The sequence below is a fragment of the Pseudorasbora parva genome, chromosome 3 (genome assembly GCF_024679245.1).
Source record: "Pseudorasbora parva isolate DD20220531a chromosome 3, ASM2467924v1, whole genome shotgun sequence".
Classification (NCBI taxonomy): domain Eukaryota; kingdom Metazoa; phylum Chordata; class Actinopteri; order Cypriniformes; family Gobionidae; genus Pseudorasbora; species Pseudorasbora parva.
The window spans coordinates 34218502-34239422 of record NC_090174.1 but is presented as its reverse complement, the minus strand read 5'-3'; the positions used below and the strand labels follow the sequence as shown (position 1 = coordinate 34239422).

The 20921-nt window shown below is 40.1% G+C and overlaps 1 protein-coding gene across 1 annotated transcript in view; it reads right to left on the bottom strand.

Annotated features, from left to right (window-relative positions):
* The window catches only part of rxfp2l (relaxin family peptide receptor 2, like), a 73487-nt gene that overhangs the window by 36912 nt on the left and 15654 nt on the right, over positions 1 to 20921 (bottom strand). The window contains 7 exon segments of the mRNA XM_067438586.1: positions 295 to 369; positions 536 to 607; positions 1023 to 1094; positions 1847 to 1918; positions 6576 to 6647; positions 7336 to 7384; positions 7387 to 7440. Coding sequence (XP_067294687.1) covers positions 295 to 369; positions 536 to 607; positions 1023 to 1094; positions 1847 to 1918; positions 6576 to 6647; positions 7336 to 7384; positions 7387 to 7440 — 466 coding nt within the window.

The window sequence follows — 20921 nt, the reverse complement described above, 5'->3', positions numbered from 1 at the left end:
ATTCCCTCAAAAATGTGCTGTTAATATCACAATTAATATCACAATTAATATCACAATTAAGATTATACTAAACTTTAAGTGGTGCAAACTTAATTTTTTTTAACATTGTATTTATTGGGTTTTAATATTAAATATCAGTACAAAATACAAGATAGACTGTAAAGATCTTTCAAACTTAATTTTGATCTTAAATAACAGGACTTTTTTTTCCAAACATATTTCTGTAAAATCACTTCCAATGGATCCACGTTACTTAAGATGTAGTGCGATGCAAGTGTCATGCTTATAACTTACAACCAGTTCAGACGGGGCATCTCAAGGCAAATCGAGGTTTTAGGAAACTGTTCGACTGAGTTGTTTAATAAAGACCTGCAAAATACATACATGTGCACTTGAGCTATACAACACAATCAACAGAGAAAAAACATTTGACAGACTTTTTTCTATTAATCCTATAGTGTAGGTCTATGCACAATATACTATAAATTAATTTTTTTGATCAATCTGTCAAGGTGAATTAGAAGGTTACTCTTACAGGAAAAATAATGATTTCAGGCCTTCAAAAGATTTCTGACGCAGAGATGATATTCTGTTCTCATCCAGAATCCTACACATGTAGACAAACACAGATATATTCAACAGAGTGACCCTGAAAATCATTTGAACTTCATCTAAAATAATAACTTTTGCAGAAACATCAAGCAGAGCATGTTGAAGCTCTTTGCTGGGTAATGAGAGCAGGTCAGACTCAAAGTCTCAATCTGAGCCCTGATAGATTCATTCAAATGATTCCGCATTTCATTCTCACAGAGAACAAACACAACCCATCAATTATGCCTGATTGAAAAAGAGGAGAAAAAAAGCAAACAGCGAAACAGAAAAAAACAGACAGAAAAACAGACAGAAACAAGAAGAATGAGATAGAAAGTGAGAGATAAATTGCAATTCCCATTTGAATCATACCTATCATCTCATTCCATCCACCCATGTGAATATGTAGGTGTCTGTGTTTTTCTACTTACAGCCACTCCAGAGTGCTGAGGTCACTAAATATTCCTGCTTTCAGAGATGCAATCCTATTTTGAGTCAAAAAACTGCAAAAAAAAAAACAAACAAAAAAAATAAATAAAAATAAATAAATATATATATATATATATATATATATATATATATATATATATATATAGAGAGAGAGAGAGAGAGAGAGAGAGAGAGAGAGAGAGAGAGAGAGAAAGAGAGAAAGAGAGACAGAACGAGACAAAGAGAAAGAGGAATGCAGAGATCAAAGGTCAGATTTTTAAAAGGGTTTTGTTAAATTGTGTTAATACAAATAGCCATCTGCTTTACAACCATCACGGCTTTCAGAGATTTCCATCCTTTCTCTTTCTCTCTCTCTTTCCTCCCTCTAGCTGGCTGATTAGTGTTAGTATAATGTTGAGTAGATCAACAGTTATTTGTATATGGAGGCAGACATCTGAGAATAAGAGCCCAGCTACATTGAAGCATACGTCAACACACAACAGCATTATAGGTTGCATTAAAATTCATTCTTTGATCATGGATCTGTTCTGCCTGAATCAATCCTTCATCCTGATTTTAACATCCTTCTCCTCCTTTCTCTATTACATGGATGAATGGTTGGATGATGAAAGCATCAGACTAACTAATGGGACGAAAGGGATTAAGAACTCACAATTACATTATCAAAGACATACAGTGACGTACAGTTACACATTAATATAAACAGGAGCTCTGGGAAGGATCAATGTAACCTTACACATGATGCAACATAGATATGAATGTGCACAGTTACACACAGTGAAGTGTGCATTCACACATAACTCACAGTTTACGCAAAGAGATCAGTCCTGAAAATGCTTTCTTGGAGATTGTTTCTATACTGTTACTTTCCAAATGTCTGCAGAGAGAGAGAGAGAGAGAGAGAGAGAGAGAGAGAGAGAGAGAGAGAGAGAGAGAGAGAGGAGAGAGAGAGAGAGAGAGAGAGAGAGAGAGAGAGAGAGAGAGAGAGAGAGAGAGAGAGAGAGAGAGAGAGAGAGAGAGAGAGAGAGAGAGAGAGAGAGAGAGAATATTCACAGTTTGAGTCTTAGGTGCACTCTGTATATTTTGGTTCATTAAAAAGTTAAACCCCTAAAGAAATAAACAATTGTGACATCCTGCAACCATTTCAACTCTATACTAGTTTCATGTTTCTCGTTGCACTTCAGGATTCTTCTCGCTGTAAAGATAGGTCCACTGGGGGGGAAGCTTGCAGAAACCAAGTGCAGTTCATTAGAAGGTCCAAAATACAAAACATAAAACAAGGGCTTGGCAAAACAAGAAACAAAGACTCTACTTGACATATCGTGGCTAAACATAAAACTCACCAACATCAGGGTACAACATTAATACCAGACAAGGACACACCTGTGAACAATGAACCAATGACAGAACATGACAAGATCACAAAAGGGCATGGGAATCACATGACAAGGAACAAATGACAAAAAAAATTAATAAACTTAATTTTTTTTTGTTACTTAAATCAATATTTTGTTTTATGTTGTATGTGTTTATTTAATTGCTAAGTAATCATGTAATAACTGGTATAATGTACTTTCAGACAGTCTTTACAGCAAATAACCCAGGTGGAAAATATGTACTATTAAATGCATTAAACAATGTACTGGAGTTTGTTTTTAGAACAATACAAATATACTATATTGGATTTTTAATACATTTAATAGGCTCGTGGCGACAGATTGATTTGTTACTCCCCTCGAGGTTCAATAAAGGCTCAAGTCGTTCCTGGGTTTTAACAGGCATTTATTCATTGACAAAATCTTCAAACATGTCTTTACCTGCTCTCGTATTGCCAAATTTCCGCATTGCCATCAGAACTCATTGGCCGCATGAACTCGAGAGGGTAAACTTAAAGCAGCTACAGTATTTGTTATTTTTTACCTCAAATCAGACAAATCTCATTTAGTATTCCCCAGCGGCAGTATCCGTCAAAGAAGGTCAAAATACCGAAGCGATCATGGTTATATGTTTACATAGAAGCCTCATTCAACCAGTCCGCATGATGCCTCATTCGACCATTTTTTTTTTTTTTTTATGGTCGCTTAATTGGTTGCTTGTGGTTTCTTAATTGGTAATTTGTGGAAACAAAAACATTTAAATCCTCCAAAGAGTCTTTTTTTTGTTGATATCCAACTATTGGTGCAAAATGTTTATCTTTATTAAGAAGTCTTCTAAACAATGTCTGTCATTTATAATGTTAAATTGATGAGATGTCTTGTAAAGGCCTTTCTTTGTCTGTCTGAGTGTAAATGTTGCCTGGCTATACTGAGTGCTACACTGTTGAACTTTGATGGACAATAAAAATGTCATCCTGTCTGAACTCTACAAAGAAAGATGAGCTTTAAAGAACTCCACTACACTTAATGGGGGTGATAACTTTTTTTCTTTCTTTTTTCACCAAAAGAAAATGGGTAAGGAAAAAAGGATTCAGAAAAAGAAGGTGGCACTATGTCATGCACACATAATCATGCACAAAAGAAGGGTCTGTACTTATTTTATTTCAATGGCAAGTGATTTCTATGTCATGAAACTGTATTTTGCATTATTTACCCCCTTATTAATGCTACATTAGGATTATTTTTGTATGTTATTGTGTCAATTGCAGCTTTATATACAAATTAAAAATATTATGATTTTATACATTTTTTTTGGATGATTAATATTAGGAAATATATGCAACCAGTATTCAGAATATTCTTCCATCATAGGTAAATTTTATAAAAATTGTTAGAACACAAATTTTCTTGGAATATGATTTAAATGTTTTGCTAACATTAGTGACAGTCAGACCAATTAATTATTATTGGAATTTTAAGCAAAATGCTGCAGAGTCATATAATGTAATGTTCCAACTGGCCAAATTTTTTTTATGGTTACACTTTATTTTAAGGTCTCAATGTTACAGTGTAATTGTACATATATGTACTGTGTAATATTAAGAACATGAACTTTGTATAGGGTTTGGTTTAGGGTGAGTTGCATTGAACTGCATGCATAATTTACTGTTATTACTATAGTAAGTACTAGGGATGCGCCAATCTGATGTTTGGTCTGGGATCTTTGGTCTTGGATCAAGATGTTTGGTCTGGGAACTCACCATTGACAGGGCTAAATCTGAGGGATGAGATAAACGGTTGTCTTTCAAACTCCCTCTGCACGCGATAGGATAGCGCTACAACCAACCAGAGCAACGAAGGTGAAGCGGAGCTAGCTGATAGAATAAACATTCGCCGTATCCGGTCGGCAAAACTCTGAACACATCTTCCCTTTTTAAGAATGATTTAAGTGCCGTTCTTTGTTCTTTTCTCAGAGAAAAGCTTAACTCCAAGTCTTTCAGAGTCGCGGTCAAAGCTGATTCGAAAGAACGTCGTTCGCCAGCTTCTGTGTTTACAAGTAGCACTCAAGCGTAACTCTGGCGTCATTAACCCCGCCCACCAACTCTAGACACGATGTGATTGGCCTGACCAGAGTTTGGTTCTTACAGCTCAGAACTGTATTGATAGTTGTTAGACGAAACTTGTGGCAGATTAGATTTCCTGCCACTAGGGTGCGTATAGATTTCTAGGCTACCAATCTGACTCCGTTATCCGTTATTTGCCAGATCGGTTACCGGTCAGACAGGACGATCCAAATTAAATATTGTGCGTATATTATTCTGTGTTATTGTTAAGTCCCAGTGCCCCACAAAAGGCACAAAACATTATAAAGCATTGTCAAACACTAGGCTTGCCACCATTGCCACCAAGGCTTCCTGAACTTCCTAAATCACCAAGGCTTCCTGAACTTCCTGCACCGCCATGGTCTCATGAACTTCCTGAACCGCAATGTCCCCTGAAATTCCGGCACCACCATGGTCCCCTGAACTTCTGGCACCACCATGGTCCCCTGAACTTCTGGCACCACCATGGTCCCCCTGAAATTCCGGCACCACCATGGTCCCCTGAACTTCTGGCACCACCATGGTCCCCTGAACTTCCTGCACCACGATGGCTTCCTGAACTTCCTGCACCACCACGCTTCCTGAACTTCCTGCACCACCACGGCTTCTGAACTTCCTGCACCACCACGGCTTCCTGAACTTCCTGCACCACCACGGCTTCCTGAACTTCCTGCACCACCACAGCTTCCTGAACTTCCTGCACCACCACGGCTTCCTGAACTTCCTGCACACCACAGCTTTCTGAACTTCCTGCACCACCACGGCTTCCTGAACTTCCTAAATCACCAAGGCTTCCTGAACATACTGTACCACCATGGTCCCTGTAACAAAAGTTCATAAATATGGGAAGGAAGGAGGCCGGGAACCGGCGAACATTCAACAACTTTAATTAAATAAATAAACAAAACGAAAGTACATAAAAAAAAAAAAACATAACGTAAAGTCCAGGCCTGGTCCTCTCTCATCCTTGACTGGTGTCACTCGTCCTTATGCGCCTCCGAGCTCCCTCATTAGAGGACTCGAGACCGGTGTGGTTCGCAGGTCGTGGCTCGCTCACTCCTCCCATGTCTCTCGCTCGGCACCACCATGATCCCCTGAAGTTCCGGCACTGCCATGGTCCCCTGAAATTCCGGCCCCACCATGGTCCCCTGAACTTCCGGCACTGCCATGGTCCTCTGAACTTCCGACACTGTCATGGTCCCCTGAACTTCCGGCCCCACCATGGTCCCCCTGAACTTCCGGCCCCACCATGGTCCCCTGAACTTCCGGCCCACCATGGTCCTCTGAACTTCCGACACTGTCATGGCCTCTGAACTTCCTGCATCACCATGGTCCCCTGAATTTCCTGCACTACAATGGTCTCCTGAACTTCCAGTTAAACACACTGAGGTATAGACATGCTACATTAAATTTTTAAACAAAACTGCGCTGTTATCAGATTGGTATCGACCGATACTCAGAATTTTTGGGATCGGATTGGTTCTGAAAAACGGTATTGGTGCATCCCTAGTAAATACACATGCATAACAGGAGCAGTTTTACCTTTTTTACTTGCTATTGGAGTGTTGCTTTGAATCCTTACAGTGTTAGTTTAACACAAAATTAAAATTCTGTCAATAATTACTTGGGTCACTTCGTCAGAATTTAGGTTAAACCACTGGAGTATCTTTCTGGGGCTTGAAGTAGTTGGTAGTTGCATAGGCTGTCAAAGGAGGGACAGAAAGCTCTCATTTCATTAAAAAGATCTTTATTTGTGTTCCGAAGATGAACAAAAGTCTTTGGAACGACATGAGGTAATCAATTAATGACAGAACTTTCATTTTTAGGTAAACTAACCCGTATACATTCGCATACAAAACATATTCTGACAGCTCTCTGCATGGTATTTTAGAGAAAAGGAAAATTAATCACTGCAAAGCTGTTGTTAATCACCATTCATAAATCAATGACATGAGCTCAAGGCAAGGAGACTTAGACATTTAAAATGCTTCGAAGAAATAACAGCAAGAGGGATTAGTAAAGGAGAAGATGAGATGAAAGATGAAGTGTCACTCACAGTCTCTCCAGGTGTCTATAGCGGATGAACAGATCACGAGAGAGAGATTCGATTCTGTTACTGTTCAGCTCTCTGAAGCAGCATGGGAGGAAAATAACAGTTATTACGTAAGAGATAATCCACAGCTAGCTGTTCATTCAGTTATTTTACTATAGTAAGTACTAGGGATGCGCCAGTCTGACTCCGTTATCCTTTATTTGCCAGATCAGGTACCGGTCAGACAGGACCGATCCAAATCATATACTGTGTGTATACTATTCTGTGTTATAGTTAAGCAGGGCAGGGCAGGGTTGATACGTTTCTGAGCTCCTGAATGTGTGTGAGTGACTTATGTGAATGCGCATTTCAATGAAAACTGCGCATTAATATAAGCAACTCTTGGAGCTACCTGTGCATTAAACGGTTTTATTGCACACTGTCCAGATAATCAGATTCGAGTATTCAGGCAGACCATAAATATAGAGATAGAAGGTGGTTGCTGTTTTTTTACAAATTCATGTGCTCTCATAATCTTTAATCAATATGACAACAACTTGTTTCTGATTACATGTTTACTGCTGTGAGGGCGGGACAACCTGTCGCATCAGATGACAGCAACAGCAAACCATAATGATCAATTCCTGATGGAATAGTCCCGCCCTACATTTTGTTTTTACAATAGGAAAGAAAAGGACTATCGAAATAAACGTTACTTTCATGCCGACTGTAATGTATAATAGAGGTGAGGGTCTCTTGTCTTTTTTGCTGGTGTTATACTTACAGTGCGGTTACATTAGATGACACAGCAGGTACATGGAGGAGGTTTTTGCATTACAATTCACCTTTCGACCCTCACAATGACACACATCTGGATAGACATCTAACACTGAAAACACACACACACACACGTACACACACAGAAAGAGGTCATTAAAAACATTTTAAAATACTGATTATTAAAAAAAAATGCTGTATGGTACTATTTGAAATGCAAGAATTTTACATATTAATATTGAATATGGCTGGCCAGGCAATTTCATTTAATTTTAGATAAGACTGGTAATGTGCACTTGTAAAGGTAGTAATGGTATAATTAGAACTCCATTGACATTATGTGTGTGTGTGTGTGTGTGTGTGTGTGTGTGTGTGTGTGTGTGTGTGTGTGTGTGTGTGTTGTGTGTGTGTGTGTGTGTGAGAGAGAGAGAGAGAGAGAGAGAGAGAGAGAGAGAGAGAGAGAGAGAGAGAGAGAGAGAGAGAGACAGGCAAAAATTGTTTATCTGCAGGGATTGTGGTAATGGATATTGACTTATACTTCAAAAATGTATAATATGATAAAGTATGTATGATCTTTATCAAATATATGATGAAGAATTTAATGAAAGAGACAAAGAGACAGATTACCTTATGTCTTCCTAAATATATAACTATCATGACAAAATGCACATTTGTAGTCTCAAACCCCTTTTGTGTTACCCATTAGTGAATCAAATCTGTGCTTCAGCTCTTTTCATGCCTTGTTCAATCCATTTAAAACAGCGGGGCATCACAACCACGACCATTTGAAAGCTTTTGTTTCCTAGTTAAATAAATTGCTATGTTTCATGCTTGATCCACTTAAATTGTATGCATAAGCAATGTGCATTGATGGGAAGCTGAAATCAGGCAGACAGAGACAAACAATAGAGAGTATAATGATTTAAATGTAAAGCCCCCATGCATTTACTGTATAAATGTCCTACCCTAGTACTACCCCCAAATTCTTTCATATTTCTCAATGTATTACACTGCTCCAGTTTTATACTTGCTCAGTCATACAAAAGTGCATCATATTCGTTTTAACTTTTTTTTTCTTGTCACTTTTTGCTTATCCCACAAAATAAATTCTGTAATTTCTAATAATACAAGTTTTAAAAAAAGAAAAGGAAATGACACCTCTGAACCTCATTAAAAACACAGACAATATTTTCAATTTGGACACCAGCAGGACAAAGAAAAATCTGTGAAATACTATTTAGAATTCTAAAGCAAAACCACTGCAAAACCATTGCTACAATCTTACATCTTTGTTTGTCCATTATAGCTCACAAAGTTTGACAGAGAACATAGTTTCACCTCTTTTAACCCACTCGACACATCTACAGCTTAATTCCCAAGTGAGTTTGAAAATCGCTTTCTGACACATTCAGGCTCTGAGACAGCTGGGTCCACAGTTTTCCTGGTTGGTTTCTTAAGTACTCTTAGGGATAGATTTACTAACAGCTTGAACCAACACATATCTTTCGCTGTAAAAGAAGCATCTGTCAAGCTTTGCACGCAGTGAAAAATTAGCACTGAAAAGGCATGGTCAGGGTTATTTTTGTGGCTGACTTTCTTACATGTATTTGTAGTAGTTTTCTTTTCAGACGCAACATTTCTGAGACGAGAGTATTGAATCATGCAAAGTGATTTACTAAGGTTTGCGCTCGTCAATTTACTGGTATCTGCATTATTATTTACCACCCAAAAAAAGCTGTTCTTAAAGGGGGTGTGAAATGCTGTTTCATGCATACTGAGCTTTTTACACTGTTAAAGACTTGGATTCCCATCCTAAACATAGACAAAGTTTCAAAAACTAATTTTGGACGTTTGATAGAGTATTTCTGTGTCAAAAATACTCCTTCCGGTTTCTCACAAGTTTTGGAGAGTTTTTTTCAAATATATGGCTCGACTTGACGTTAATTAGAGCGGAAGGTCCTTGTATGGGCCGTACGGGCTCTTCTCCCGGTACGGTGCGCGCGCGCGTGACTAGAGCGAGAGAGGAAATGCACACCCATAAACACTCTCTCAGGTGCAGATCCAGTCGTCCGTGAACACTTATGTCGCGCGCCGCGCTCCACTTTATTCTTACAAGTGACATCAAGCGACTTCAGCGATTCGGCACAGCATTCCGGGAAGGCAGCGCTGCATTTGAACCGATTTGAACACAGAAATAACGGGAAGCTTCACAACATCGCTTCAGTCGCGTCTCAAAGTGGATTTCCACGCCACTGCTGTCACAGGACTTTACCAAATCATACCAAAGAAGTGAGTTTTTGAAGGAGCGGTCCCAGCGATAAAGGTTCGGTCCTGCTTTGGAAGCAGCCGGTGAGTAAAACTGCTTCAAATGTCTATGCTGTTGGCTAACGTTACCGTCGCGTGAGTAAACATCAGTAAACGACACGATCGCGTGCTTCGTCATTCAAATGCGTTAACGTTACTCCATTGCTGTCCTATGTATAACGTTACACTAGTCTGATGTGCAAAACCGTTTTGCTTGCTACTGCTAAGGTTTAGTCGCATACAATAGTCCATAAACCAAATCATGTCCTCATAAACTGCGAGTAAACAAGCGCAAATGTTGACAGGCCACTAAATACAGTACATACCACAGAGACGGACGTCCTGCTGTTGCTGTTTCTCCTGTTCAATTGATTTCAGCCTCAGATTTGATTCTGGATCATATCTGTATTAGCTGAGATAGCCATGGGTTTCTCCACGCTTGAGGACGTCATCGCTTTGTTCACGATCGTCATTCTTTAGCTCCGCCCACACGATATGCCTCCAGGCGCTTGTTTTTTTTCCGGAAAGACTCGGTACAGCCTATATTTCTTTTATAAATATAATAAAACTAAAGACTTTTCGGAGATATGAAGGATGCAATACTACTCTATAGGTACTCAAGATTGACATGAGATTGACTGAAACTGAGGGTTTCACCCCCCCCCTTTAAACCAGACACTATTTGAGATGCTCCTGATTGAGTTGGTCATCATCATGACAGCATCATTGTTCTTTAGAGTGGTGCAGGTATGACAACACTTTGTAGGCCAAAACACAGAAGTGAGTTGGCATTTTAGCACTTTGGTTCCATCGTCCTGTAGTCAATGGGTTTTTTGAATGGGGTTTTCTTTAAGCGGCTGAAATAAGGTTTGTGGTGAACACAAGCTCAAGACATGTTCACATAATATTTCCCCACAATAATGTTTTTAAACTGTTAGATGTCTTGAAAAAATGCTGTTGCTAACAAGCGGCTAAATGGGCCAATGGAGGCTGTCGAGAAAATGAAATGACATCCCGCCAAACTCGGTCTGCTTTTACAGCCAAGCCTATTACGCTCATAATTGTGCTCTTATAAACTAGTCCAACTCAAACATACAGGGAAAGTATTTTTAGATCAAATTTGAAAGAGTTGTTGGAAGCTTAGTGATGATGTTGAAATCTTGGGTCAGTGGTGTAGTTTGTTTACAGCCTACTTTTAGCTTTTTACTTCTGCCAACTGCATTTAGACTTCGGCATTAATAAAAGTTGTGTTCATCTGTGATAATTATCATGATGGACAAAACGTGCAAGTATCTTAAACTTTTCTTGATCACAGAGCTTGTTTTTTGTGATTATTCAAAACCCTATGGAAAATTCCTATTGGGCTTTTGTCAAAGGAACCAGTGTGATTTTAAATTATGTTTTTATTAACAAGGTTTGGGAGGAGCTCGTTTAGATAATTGACACAGGAGAGTACTCAGTCAATAAACAAAAGAGGCTCTGTCTTTATTGACAGTTTATCAGCATGGGCGGCATTTTCAGCAGTTCCCGGCTCCATGCTGCTCGAAGCAATTCTACAATGCTGAAATATTTCCTTTCATATTTATATGCAACCCTGAACCCCCTTTCGGGGGGAATTCCATCAGAATTCACGGTAAAAAAAAAAAAAATTCTGCTTTTCCCGAGATAGTTGTTTCATTTGCTGATTCACAATCGCGATTCTGTCTTCTAATAACACATGTCTAATCGACTAAACTTCAATAAGTGATTTTCTTTTAATAACGGAACGCCATGACGAGAGAGTCAGCCGTGAGAGCAGGGTGAACGTGATTTTGCCAAGTAAGATGCGTTCCTGGATCAACATCCTTTGTTGATCCTGGATCAACATTTAATTAACCAGGTGAGTCGAGGGAAGTGAGGCGGAAACGTTCAAAAGGTTGCAATGGCATTTAGTCGGCACACACTGATGACATCAGAGGCTTGTGATTGGTTAATTAAATGTTGATCCAAGATCAACAAAGGATGTTGATCCAGGAACGCATCTTACTTGGCAAAATCACGTTCACCGTGAGAGCAGTGCTCGGACAGTGTGAGTGCTATAGCACAGACTTGCAACAGGGAGAACAAAAACAGTTCTTGTCTAAAGATGATGTAAGGCACACATTATCTTTTCTTCGCCTCTGTGTAAGTTACTACAGTACAGACAGATACAGTAGGCTACGTTCATCAAGGACGTTGCCGTGGTGATGAAAAATAAATATACTTGCAAGTATACATGCTGGTAAACCGAGAGAAAGTTTGAACGCAATATCGCATTATTACGCCAACAAAGTTTAAATCAATGCCTTCAATACTTCTCAACTTGATGCATAAGCTCGGTCACAACGGGTTAGACAGTGCAACCATACTCGAGTATACATATACTCGAGTATAACGTACATTTACGAGTATAAATGTGCAAAATGATGTATTTTTGAATTACACATTTTCTTAAAGTGTAACATCAATGCCTTACAGTTGGCCAGGCTATTGTATAACAAGTGTATTAATGATTGTTGTACCGTACGCCATCTTATATTTGGGCACTACAAAATTCAAAATAATCTATGATTTAATGTGGCGCTGTCGTGCGTTCTTCGGGCTTGCAAAACAATGCTTCATAATGCTTCAATTCAGAGCATTTTCACAATCAATGATTGACACGTTTAAGGCTTTACAGAGAAATCGGATAACGTTAGGTGGACTAAATGGTTGCAAGCAAAACTTACCTAAGTTAGCTGATGTTTCACATGTGGTAAATGGCAAAGAACAGTAACATGCACATGCGATGTACAACTCGCCTCGCGCTCCATCTACGGCCTGCCAACTCATCAGCGTGAGTGAGACTCAGAGTGCGTTTCGCCTTAAAGGAGCAGTACCTATTTTTCTTCTTTTTAAACGCATTAATGCAAAGCGAATTCTTATGAACCATGAAGTTTTCTTACTGTTTTCTTACTTACTGTTATATCGTAATTTTAGGAGCTCGGTTTATCTGGTTAATATTCTGTTCTTACTGCTCCTACATGTTTGTCTGCGGTCTGGAGTGAAGGGGTGGGGGGCTATGATATTAGACTGCATAGCATTACTACCCTATAATGTTAGTGTTTAGTCTGTTTAGTTTGCCACAAAAAACACTACATTAATCATGAACTCAAATGTTATTGTGAAATGGGAAAAAAAACACAATGACTGTTGTAAGTAACAGTGCGTGAATCAGACCTTTCTGTATAGCCTAACGCTAATAAAATAAATACAATAAAGAAATAATTGTGTAGTGAAGTATTTTTTGTATACAGTGCCACGAGCAATACTCCTTTACGCGTGCATCACATCATCACTGTCCTTCTCGCTGCACGCAGCAACTTGCACTCTCTTCATCAAGGATTAAAACAAAATGGGGACAAAAAGGTTGTATTGTCTTTGTGCATTTAGATTAATAAGTTACATGTATAGAAACAATAAAACTTTGAATTCTCACAGCTATAGGCAACCTACCTGTGTTGTGGAGGCCTGACGTCACCTCATACCACCTACAGTATTGTCACAAATCAGGCCTCTGGGGCTCCCTCTGATCGCCACCAGAGGGCTCCTTCACCTCAATATTTATCCCCATTCCGGACTTCATTCCCCATAATCCTTTGCCCTGACTCATCAGCCATCATTGTTTACACCTGTGTGCCACTAGCCTCATCACCTCAGTCTGTAGCTGTAGCTGTGTCTCATTTCAGAAGGCTGCGTCCTCCGGAGGTCGCATTTGAAGGGTGCATACGTCATAAAGCCGTCTCATTTCAAAAAAGTGAGTAAGACTCTCCAAATGCGACCTTCGAATGCGTCCTTCTTTCACAGGAATTCGGAGTGTGCTCGAGGTGTAGCCTTCGCGGCGGGAGATAACCCACAATTCTTTGCGTCTCCGTTAACCCCCATAATATTTTTTTTTATATTATATAAAAAAACGGCACCACCGCCAGATATACATGCGAGCGTAGGTGTGGTGTTTAAATTAAGTAGTTCAAGCTTTTTTTTTTTTTTTTAAGCTCTATTACCTCAAACAGATAGTTGTGGTAAACAGGATTACAACTGTTTAGTGCATTTTAACCGTTTAGAACAGTACATTGCTGTCAAGACAAGAAACATTTCATAGTCATTTTCAAGTTATAAATAATTTTCATTCATATAACTGGCGTGAGAGCGCAACGAGGCTGAACTTGTTGGCATAGCAACGTGATACTTCCTGCCTGTGTGTCCTACGAAGGACGTCTCGTTTAATTCTGATTGAGGACACTCCGTATACTGCATCCTACACAGGACGTGTCCTCCGGAGGACGCAGCCTTAGAAATTTAACGAAATGAGACACAGCTTCTATAAACCTGGTCCACTCTGCCATTCACGATGAATTCTTGTAAAGTGTAACCACTACAATTCTGAGCGGTCTCCCATGTTGAGTGTCCCTTGGTTTTGGATCACCTGCCTGTTTCTGGACTACTCTCTTGCCTACGTTCCCTGCTTTGTTGTGTTTGATTGTTTGGACTGCCTACATGTATGTTGATCTTGCCTGTACTCCAGACTTCGATTGTGGATTGTTGTCTCAATAAAATTGCATTTAGATCCCCACTCTGTGGACTCATCGTTACAGAAGACTTTGTCACACATGGATCCAGCAATCCAACTCATCCGTCTGAAACAAGGTAATAGATCACTAGAGGACCACACCCGAGATTTCCTGGACCTTGCTTATTTAACAGACTTCCCGGATTTTGCCCTTATTGACTTTTTGTGTTACGGACTCAATGATCAGTACAAATCCAAACTCATCAGGGAAGGTCCTCGAAGATCACTGGTTGAGTTTTTGGATCATGTTCTCTTACTAAGGGGGTCATCCTACACTGTTGGGGAGGTAGAGGATGAAGTTTCCCCTAAATATTTTTTGGGAGGGGGCACCGTGCATCAAGCTCCGACGGCCACAGAGCTTGGACCCTCACAGTGTTCCCCGGGCCCAGTGTTGATTATCGCTAATCCTGTTTTTCCTGCACCCTCTAGTCCTGTGGTTGCTCAACTGGAACCTGCTCACAAGATGGCTGCCATGCCAATGTGTCCAGACAGGGTGGTTGTCGTGCCGGAGTCTCCAGCGGCTATGGAAACCATACCCTGGACACACCGGCACAAGCGTAGAAGGAGGTGGAGTCCGGGGATCCTGAGACCAGAGAACATTTCTGGAGGTTGCTGCCATCCTGAATGTGCCGCCCAGGCCTCCTGCTCTGCCCTCGCCGCCCAGGCCTCCGGCTCTGCCCTCGCCGCCAAGGTGGCTCGCCCTGCCGTGGTCAGCTAAGCAGCCTCCAGAGAGGACTCCGCTCCCGGTCACAGGTTCAGAGGCGTCTCTGTGGTCTCCAGAGCTTCTGGCACTCCCGTGGTCCCCTGAACGGCCTACACCTCCATGGCTTCTAAAACGCCCAGGTCCGCCCACGCTCCACGGCCCAGGTCCGCCTACACACCCAGGCCCATCTATGTCAAGCCAGGGCCCAGGTCCTGTTCTGCTCCATGGGCCTGGCCCCCCATCCCAACCCCAGGCCTGCCTCCTCTCCACCCCTGACTCTCTGTCACAAATCAGGCCTCTGGGGCTCCCTCTGATCGCCACCAGAGGGCTCCTTCACCTCAATATTTATTCCCATTCCAGACTTCATTCCCCATAATCCTCCGCGCAGTTTTTAATGTTTATCAGACAATAACTACTCAAGATTTTGCTTGAGTTTAATTTTCAGGACAATTAGGGCCAGATTCGGGATTCGGGACAACAGTGTAGATTTCAGGACTGTCCCGATTTATTTTATTTATTTTTTTTGGGACGTCTGGTCACTCTGGTTAATTTTCTCATCTGCCACAGCAGTGCTGTTCTCTTTGCTCCCACAGGAGCTCTGTTTCTCTGGCAAATTTTCTCCACTGCCAAAGCAGCGGTGTTCCCTCCCAGAAATCTTCAATTCTATGTGACCACCTTTTCTCTCCATGCTCCCAGCAGCTGAACCAGACCGGCAAATAGACATTGGGGATTTCTGTTACGCTTAAATCTACAAACACCCATCATCCTGCGTTCTTCCATTTTCCGAGTTGTCTTTTTCTCGTAAAAAAAAAAAAAAAAAAATCATGCACAGGTCAGTGGCGCATTCAATTTCGTGCCCGCAGGTTCATCATTCCTATTGATACTGCCCAGAAACAAGGACCGCTCTATCCACCAGCTGCATGCATGTGCAACAATCACCAGTGCAAACCAGGAGGTCGAAAGGAGAGTCTCCTCTTTTGAAGAGAGCAAGCAGCCTTTCAGACATTTTAATTGCTGTCAGTCTAGGCACATGCCCGTATTGTATGTCCAGTGTAAAAATCTGTGAAAAAGTAAAATAAATAAATAGATTTTCCACCCCACCATCCCAGACTTATCGGTACTAGATGTGGAAACAATCTCATAATTGTTTACGCAAAATAAGACTGACCAAACCATAAAAAGATAATTTTATCTACATTTTTAATCCGTCATCACCAATCGAACCATACCAGTCCTTTCTAGTATATCCTCAATAGAAGGTCTCTCCATCCAGAGAGCATTGTTCTCCCAGTGGATGCAGTGAGAAATCTCCCAGTCAAGCACTTTTCTTTCCTATTTTTCAGCCTTTCAAATAAGAAGCAGGAAAGTTTCCACACAGCGAGAAAGCGGATAGTTCTTCACAAAGCGAGAAAGCGAATAGTTCTTCACAAAGCGAAAAAGCAGATAGTTCTTCACAAAGCGAGAAAGCGGATAGTTCTTCACAAAGCGAGAAAGCGGATAGTTCTTCACAAAGCGAGAAAGCGGATAGTTCTTCACAAAGCGAGAAAGCGGATAGTTCTTCACAAAGCGAGAAAGCGGATAGTTCTTCACGCATCGACAAGGCGGATAGTTCTTTACAAAACAAGAAAGCGGATAGTTCTTCACGCAGCGACTAGGCGGATGGTTCTTCACACAACGACAAGGCGGATGGTTTTTCTCGCAGCGACAAGACGGATAGTTCTTCACGCAGCGAGAAAGTGTATAGTCTTTCATGCAATGAAAAAGTAGATAGTTTCTACAAAATAAGAAGAGGATAGTTCTTCACGTAACAAGAAACTGGCTACTTCTTCACGTGGCTAGAAAGTGGATAGTTTCCACGCAGTAAGTTAACAGAACATTTCCACACAAGTCAATGGAAAGTTTCGACACAGTGAATCAGCAGAAAGTTTCCATGCAGTAAGTCAACGGAAAATTTCCACACAACAAGTCAATGGAAAGTTTCCACACAGTGAGTCAACAGAAAATTTGACTCACCCACCCCCCACCTCCAAATTACTCCAAGAGCCAACCTGCTACAAGACTTCAGAACTTCAGAAATGTCCAATTTGTGAATGAAGCATTCTTTTAAACAGTTTCTTTTAAATAAATAGGATAAACCGATTTACATATCATAGGCTATTTATTATTAATCTGTGAATTTGACTGATCCAAATGCATTGATCTCAACTGTACAAATTGCTGTTTATTCCTGGCCAATTTAGGATGAACCAAGAACCAGAAGTAACACGATTCTCGGAGCTAAAGAAAGCTGACTCTACTATACTAATTCATAATAATGTCAGACTGAGACCTCTCTTTTCAGATATATATTTTAAGCAGGATTATGGAGTATATTAACTAACCAGCTAAATAAATAAATAAAGGGCTCAAGTACTTTTGCCACAAACTTTTGAATTTGCTTAAGTAGAAATCTCTGCTCTTTAGAGGACTCTGATACTTTTAACATTTTGTACTTGAACTCAATTACAGGATTTGTATCCAGCACTGGCGTCAACCTTAAAGTTGAGCATCACTCCAGTGAAAGTTTCCTGACTGAATATTCCCCCTTGGCACTCACTTTCATTGCTATGAAGTGCTTTGAGCAGCAGGTCATGGCAATGTATCAAAGCCTCCATCTCAGCTGTGCTGGACCTTCACAAGAACACCTACAGAAATAACCACTCAACCGAAAATGCCATAACAACCACTATCCATCTCACACTCAGTCACCTGGAAAATAAAGACCCATACGTCAAGATGCATTGCTTTCAACACAACCTTACATAACAATCACATCCTAATCGACTAACTTTGCATAGGAACATTTCGTCACACCATTGTTCCACAGGGCTTGTAGAGAGTGACAAACTCACTATCCAGGCTTTAAAGGTTGTTTCGGTGCCGATATGAAAGCCTTGTAACTGATAGTAAAAACTGGCCAGTACATCACGGGAAAGACCACATGTCAGACTGAGGCTATAAGGAACATTTATGAGAGCATTTTCTTTCTACTGAGTCACAATTCAACCCTGCATGTCATACCTGTACAGACTACATATATTACACATATATTGCACCATGTGTTGCACAAAACATTTAATATGTTAATAATAATATGCTCAATGATCTACATTATACCCCAACCTCTAAATTGTAATGATTTTTGTACTATTTCACTGTCATCATTAAAGGATGTTGCTCTAGCTGCTTTATGCTTACTCTATCTAACGTGTACAATCTATATGTATAATCCTTTTTGTCTGCAACACTGCAAAATAGCTTTTCTGTTTTTCTATTTTCCCTGAAAAGAATAAAAATATAAAAATCGGCTTTGACTGAAAATATTTTGACAGCCACAAGAAATCCAAGCAGATCTCAGCCCCCATTGACTACAATAATATTTTTTTCCTTCCTATGATAGTCAATGGGGGCTGAGATCTGCTTGGTTACAAACATTCTTCCAAATATCTCCCTTTGTGTACAGCAGAACAAAGACATTTATTCAGGTTTATACAGAACAACAAGATATTTATCCCTTTAAATACAGATGGGTTTTACAGTTTTTGCCCGTTGCTTGAACACATTTTGCAAAACTTCGGTCATTGCACCAAAAATCTGCACACAAGTAAACACAACACAACACTGGGAAATATCGCATTCACATCTGTGTCAAACTGAAACTCTTCTATCAAAACCTTAACTCTGCTATCAAAACCTAGCATTCCTTTGTCAAAATGTAACTCTGAAGACAAAATGATACAGACTTGCATCATCTGAATACAAGTCTGTATCATTTTCATCAACACACTAGTCTATTTTATATAAAAACATGGAAGTCTTTAATTTTCACTGTTTTTATTCGGTTCATCAGTTAGCATTCTGTGAAGCAATGCAACACTTACAGTTTCTGTTCTTTTTTTCCAACAAAGGTTTTCACAACAACCAAAAATAAAAGTGCTGAAAGGTTACAAATGACATAATACTGTACATCACAGTACTATACTTCACACTACAGTACAAGCTCAATGGTACAGTGCTATGCACTGTACTGTGTGTTACGCAAAAAATAAAAAATAAATTGTTACTAAAGGAGGAGTAGCCAACTAGCAATACAGTAGTGTGATACGGTACCGTATGTAGATAGATACCGTCTGGAATGGAGAGTTGCTGTTTTCCAATCTGAAGGTCCTTATGATGGATGCAACTCTGAACTGGCTTAGATGTGTGTGGACTCTCTGCCCAGCTTCCCTCACTGTCAGAGCCATACCACATCAACCACCAATGCTCTAATATCATCTGAAATATTGTTCTGCTGTGTATAGTCAATATATATTATTTAAGGCACCTTGATGCAATAGTCTATAGACAGAGTGACATGGTTTTCCTTACGCGATTGTGTGTTTGGAATCATGCTGGTTTGGCACTGAGTATGTTGCCATGTCCAAGTATTACTATCTGTGGGATATAGATCTCTCTCTCTCTCTCTCTATCTCTCTCTCTCTCTCTCTCTCTCTCTCTCTCTCTCTCTCTCTCTCTCTCTCTCTCTCTCTCTCTCTCTCTCTCTCTCTCTCTCTCTCTCTCTCTCTCTCTCTCTCTCTCTCTCTCTCTCTCTCTCTCTCTCTCTCTCTCTCTCTCTCTCTCAATGCAAAGTTCTCAAAATGGCTTAACTGAGACCTATTTGTGGTTGGCTGATTGGTGTTCAGTTTAGCAAGTAAGTGCCTTCAGGTATGTATTTGAGTGGTTGCAATTACACGATGTGTATTGTATTTTGGATACATGTGCTTTCCAAATGGCACCCTGAGATTTCATTTTTGAACAAAGTGTCTTATGTATGAAATAGAGTGTATGCAGTACCAAGTGTGTTGCATAAAGCCATAATTGTGTTGCAGAATTGCAACTAGAGTCCAAAGCAGCGCTTTTGTTTAAGGTATGGGTTTGTGATTGAGGTATGGTAACAAAAGCTTCAAGTTGTGTTACTTTAGTCTTAGCATGGGTCTATAGTGTTCAAGCAACGGGCAAAAACTGTAAGCAAACAAGTGTTTGCACAGCTGATGACTGTGTTGAACCAATTGGTGGGACGGTGCGGTAATTTGACAGTCAGTGCTTTGGTATTGCAAGGAAGTGACTTCATGATAGATTTTTGTGTGTAATGTATGTTAAGTGTGTTTAGTGTTTTACAAATCACTGTGTGTAGAGTTTTGCAACAAGTGTAAGGTTGACAATGTGCTTATAGTTGTGTAAATATGGGCTGATGTTTTGCTTCTTGAGTTTAAGGTTTTGCTAATTGTGTACTACTTTTAAATTTAGTGTAAGCAATCCAAAAAAAAAAAAAACTGTAATGAAAGCTGCACTTCAGAACTTTGTTCTCTTTATTATCATCTGTGATTGAAACATATAATTGTCACTTCAGTCACTTTTGTTTCAGAATTGTTCAATGTCCTTAAAAGATAAGTACAAGATAAGTAGTTTGTGTACTTTTTTATTTTATTTTTTACATTTTCTCTACAATGCACTTAAAACAGCAATCCCACCAGGGCCATCCTCTTTAGAACTCAGTCAGGTTTTACAGTACAGTGTTGTGAGCAGTATCGAACCCCTGGGAGCCCCTCTCAGCCCACACAGGACAGCTTCCTCCTGAAAGCAGCAGCAGTCTATCGCTAACATTATGCCCAAAGCTCTGGAGAGACAAGCATAACTAGGAGGAAATCCCATTAAGTGCTGCATAACATCTGCAGTTAGAAAGACCGCCTCTGACAGGCCCCACCAGCCATTCACCAACAGTATGTGACCGTTTTGTTGTTCCACTGAATAACTGTATAATCTGGGGTTTTCACACTGGGGTATGTGGGCAAAAAACTTAACAATAATAAACTTAACAGAAACACACACATATCAGCAGTCTACAGTATGCTGTGTGTGTGTGTGTGTGTGTGTGTGTGTG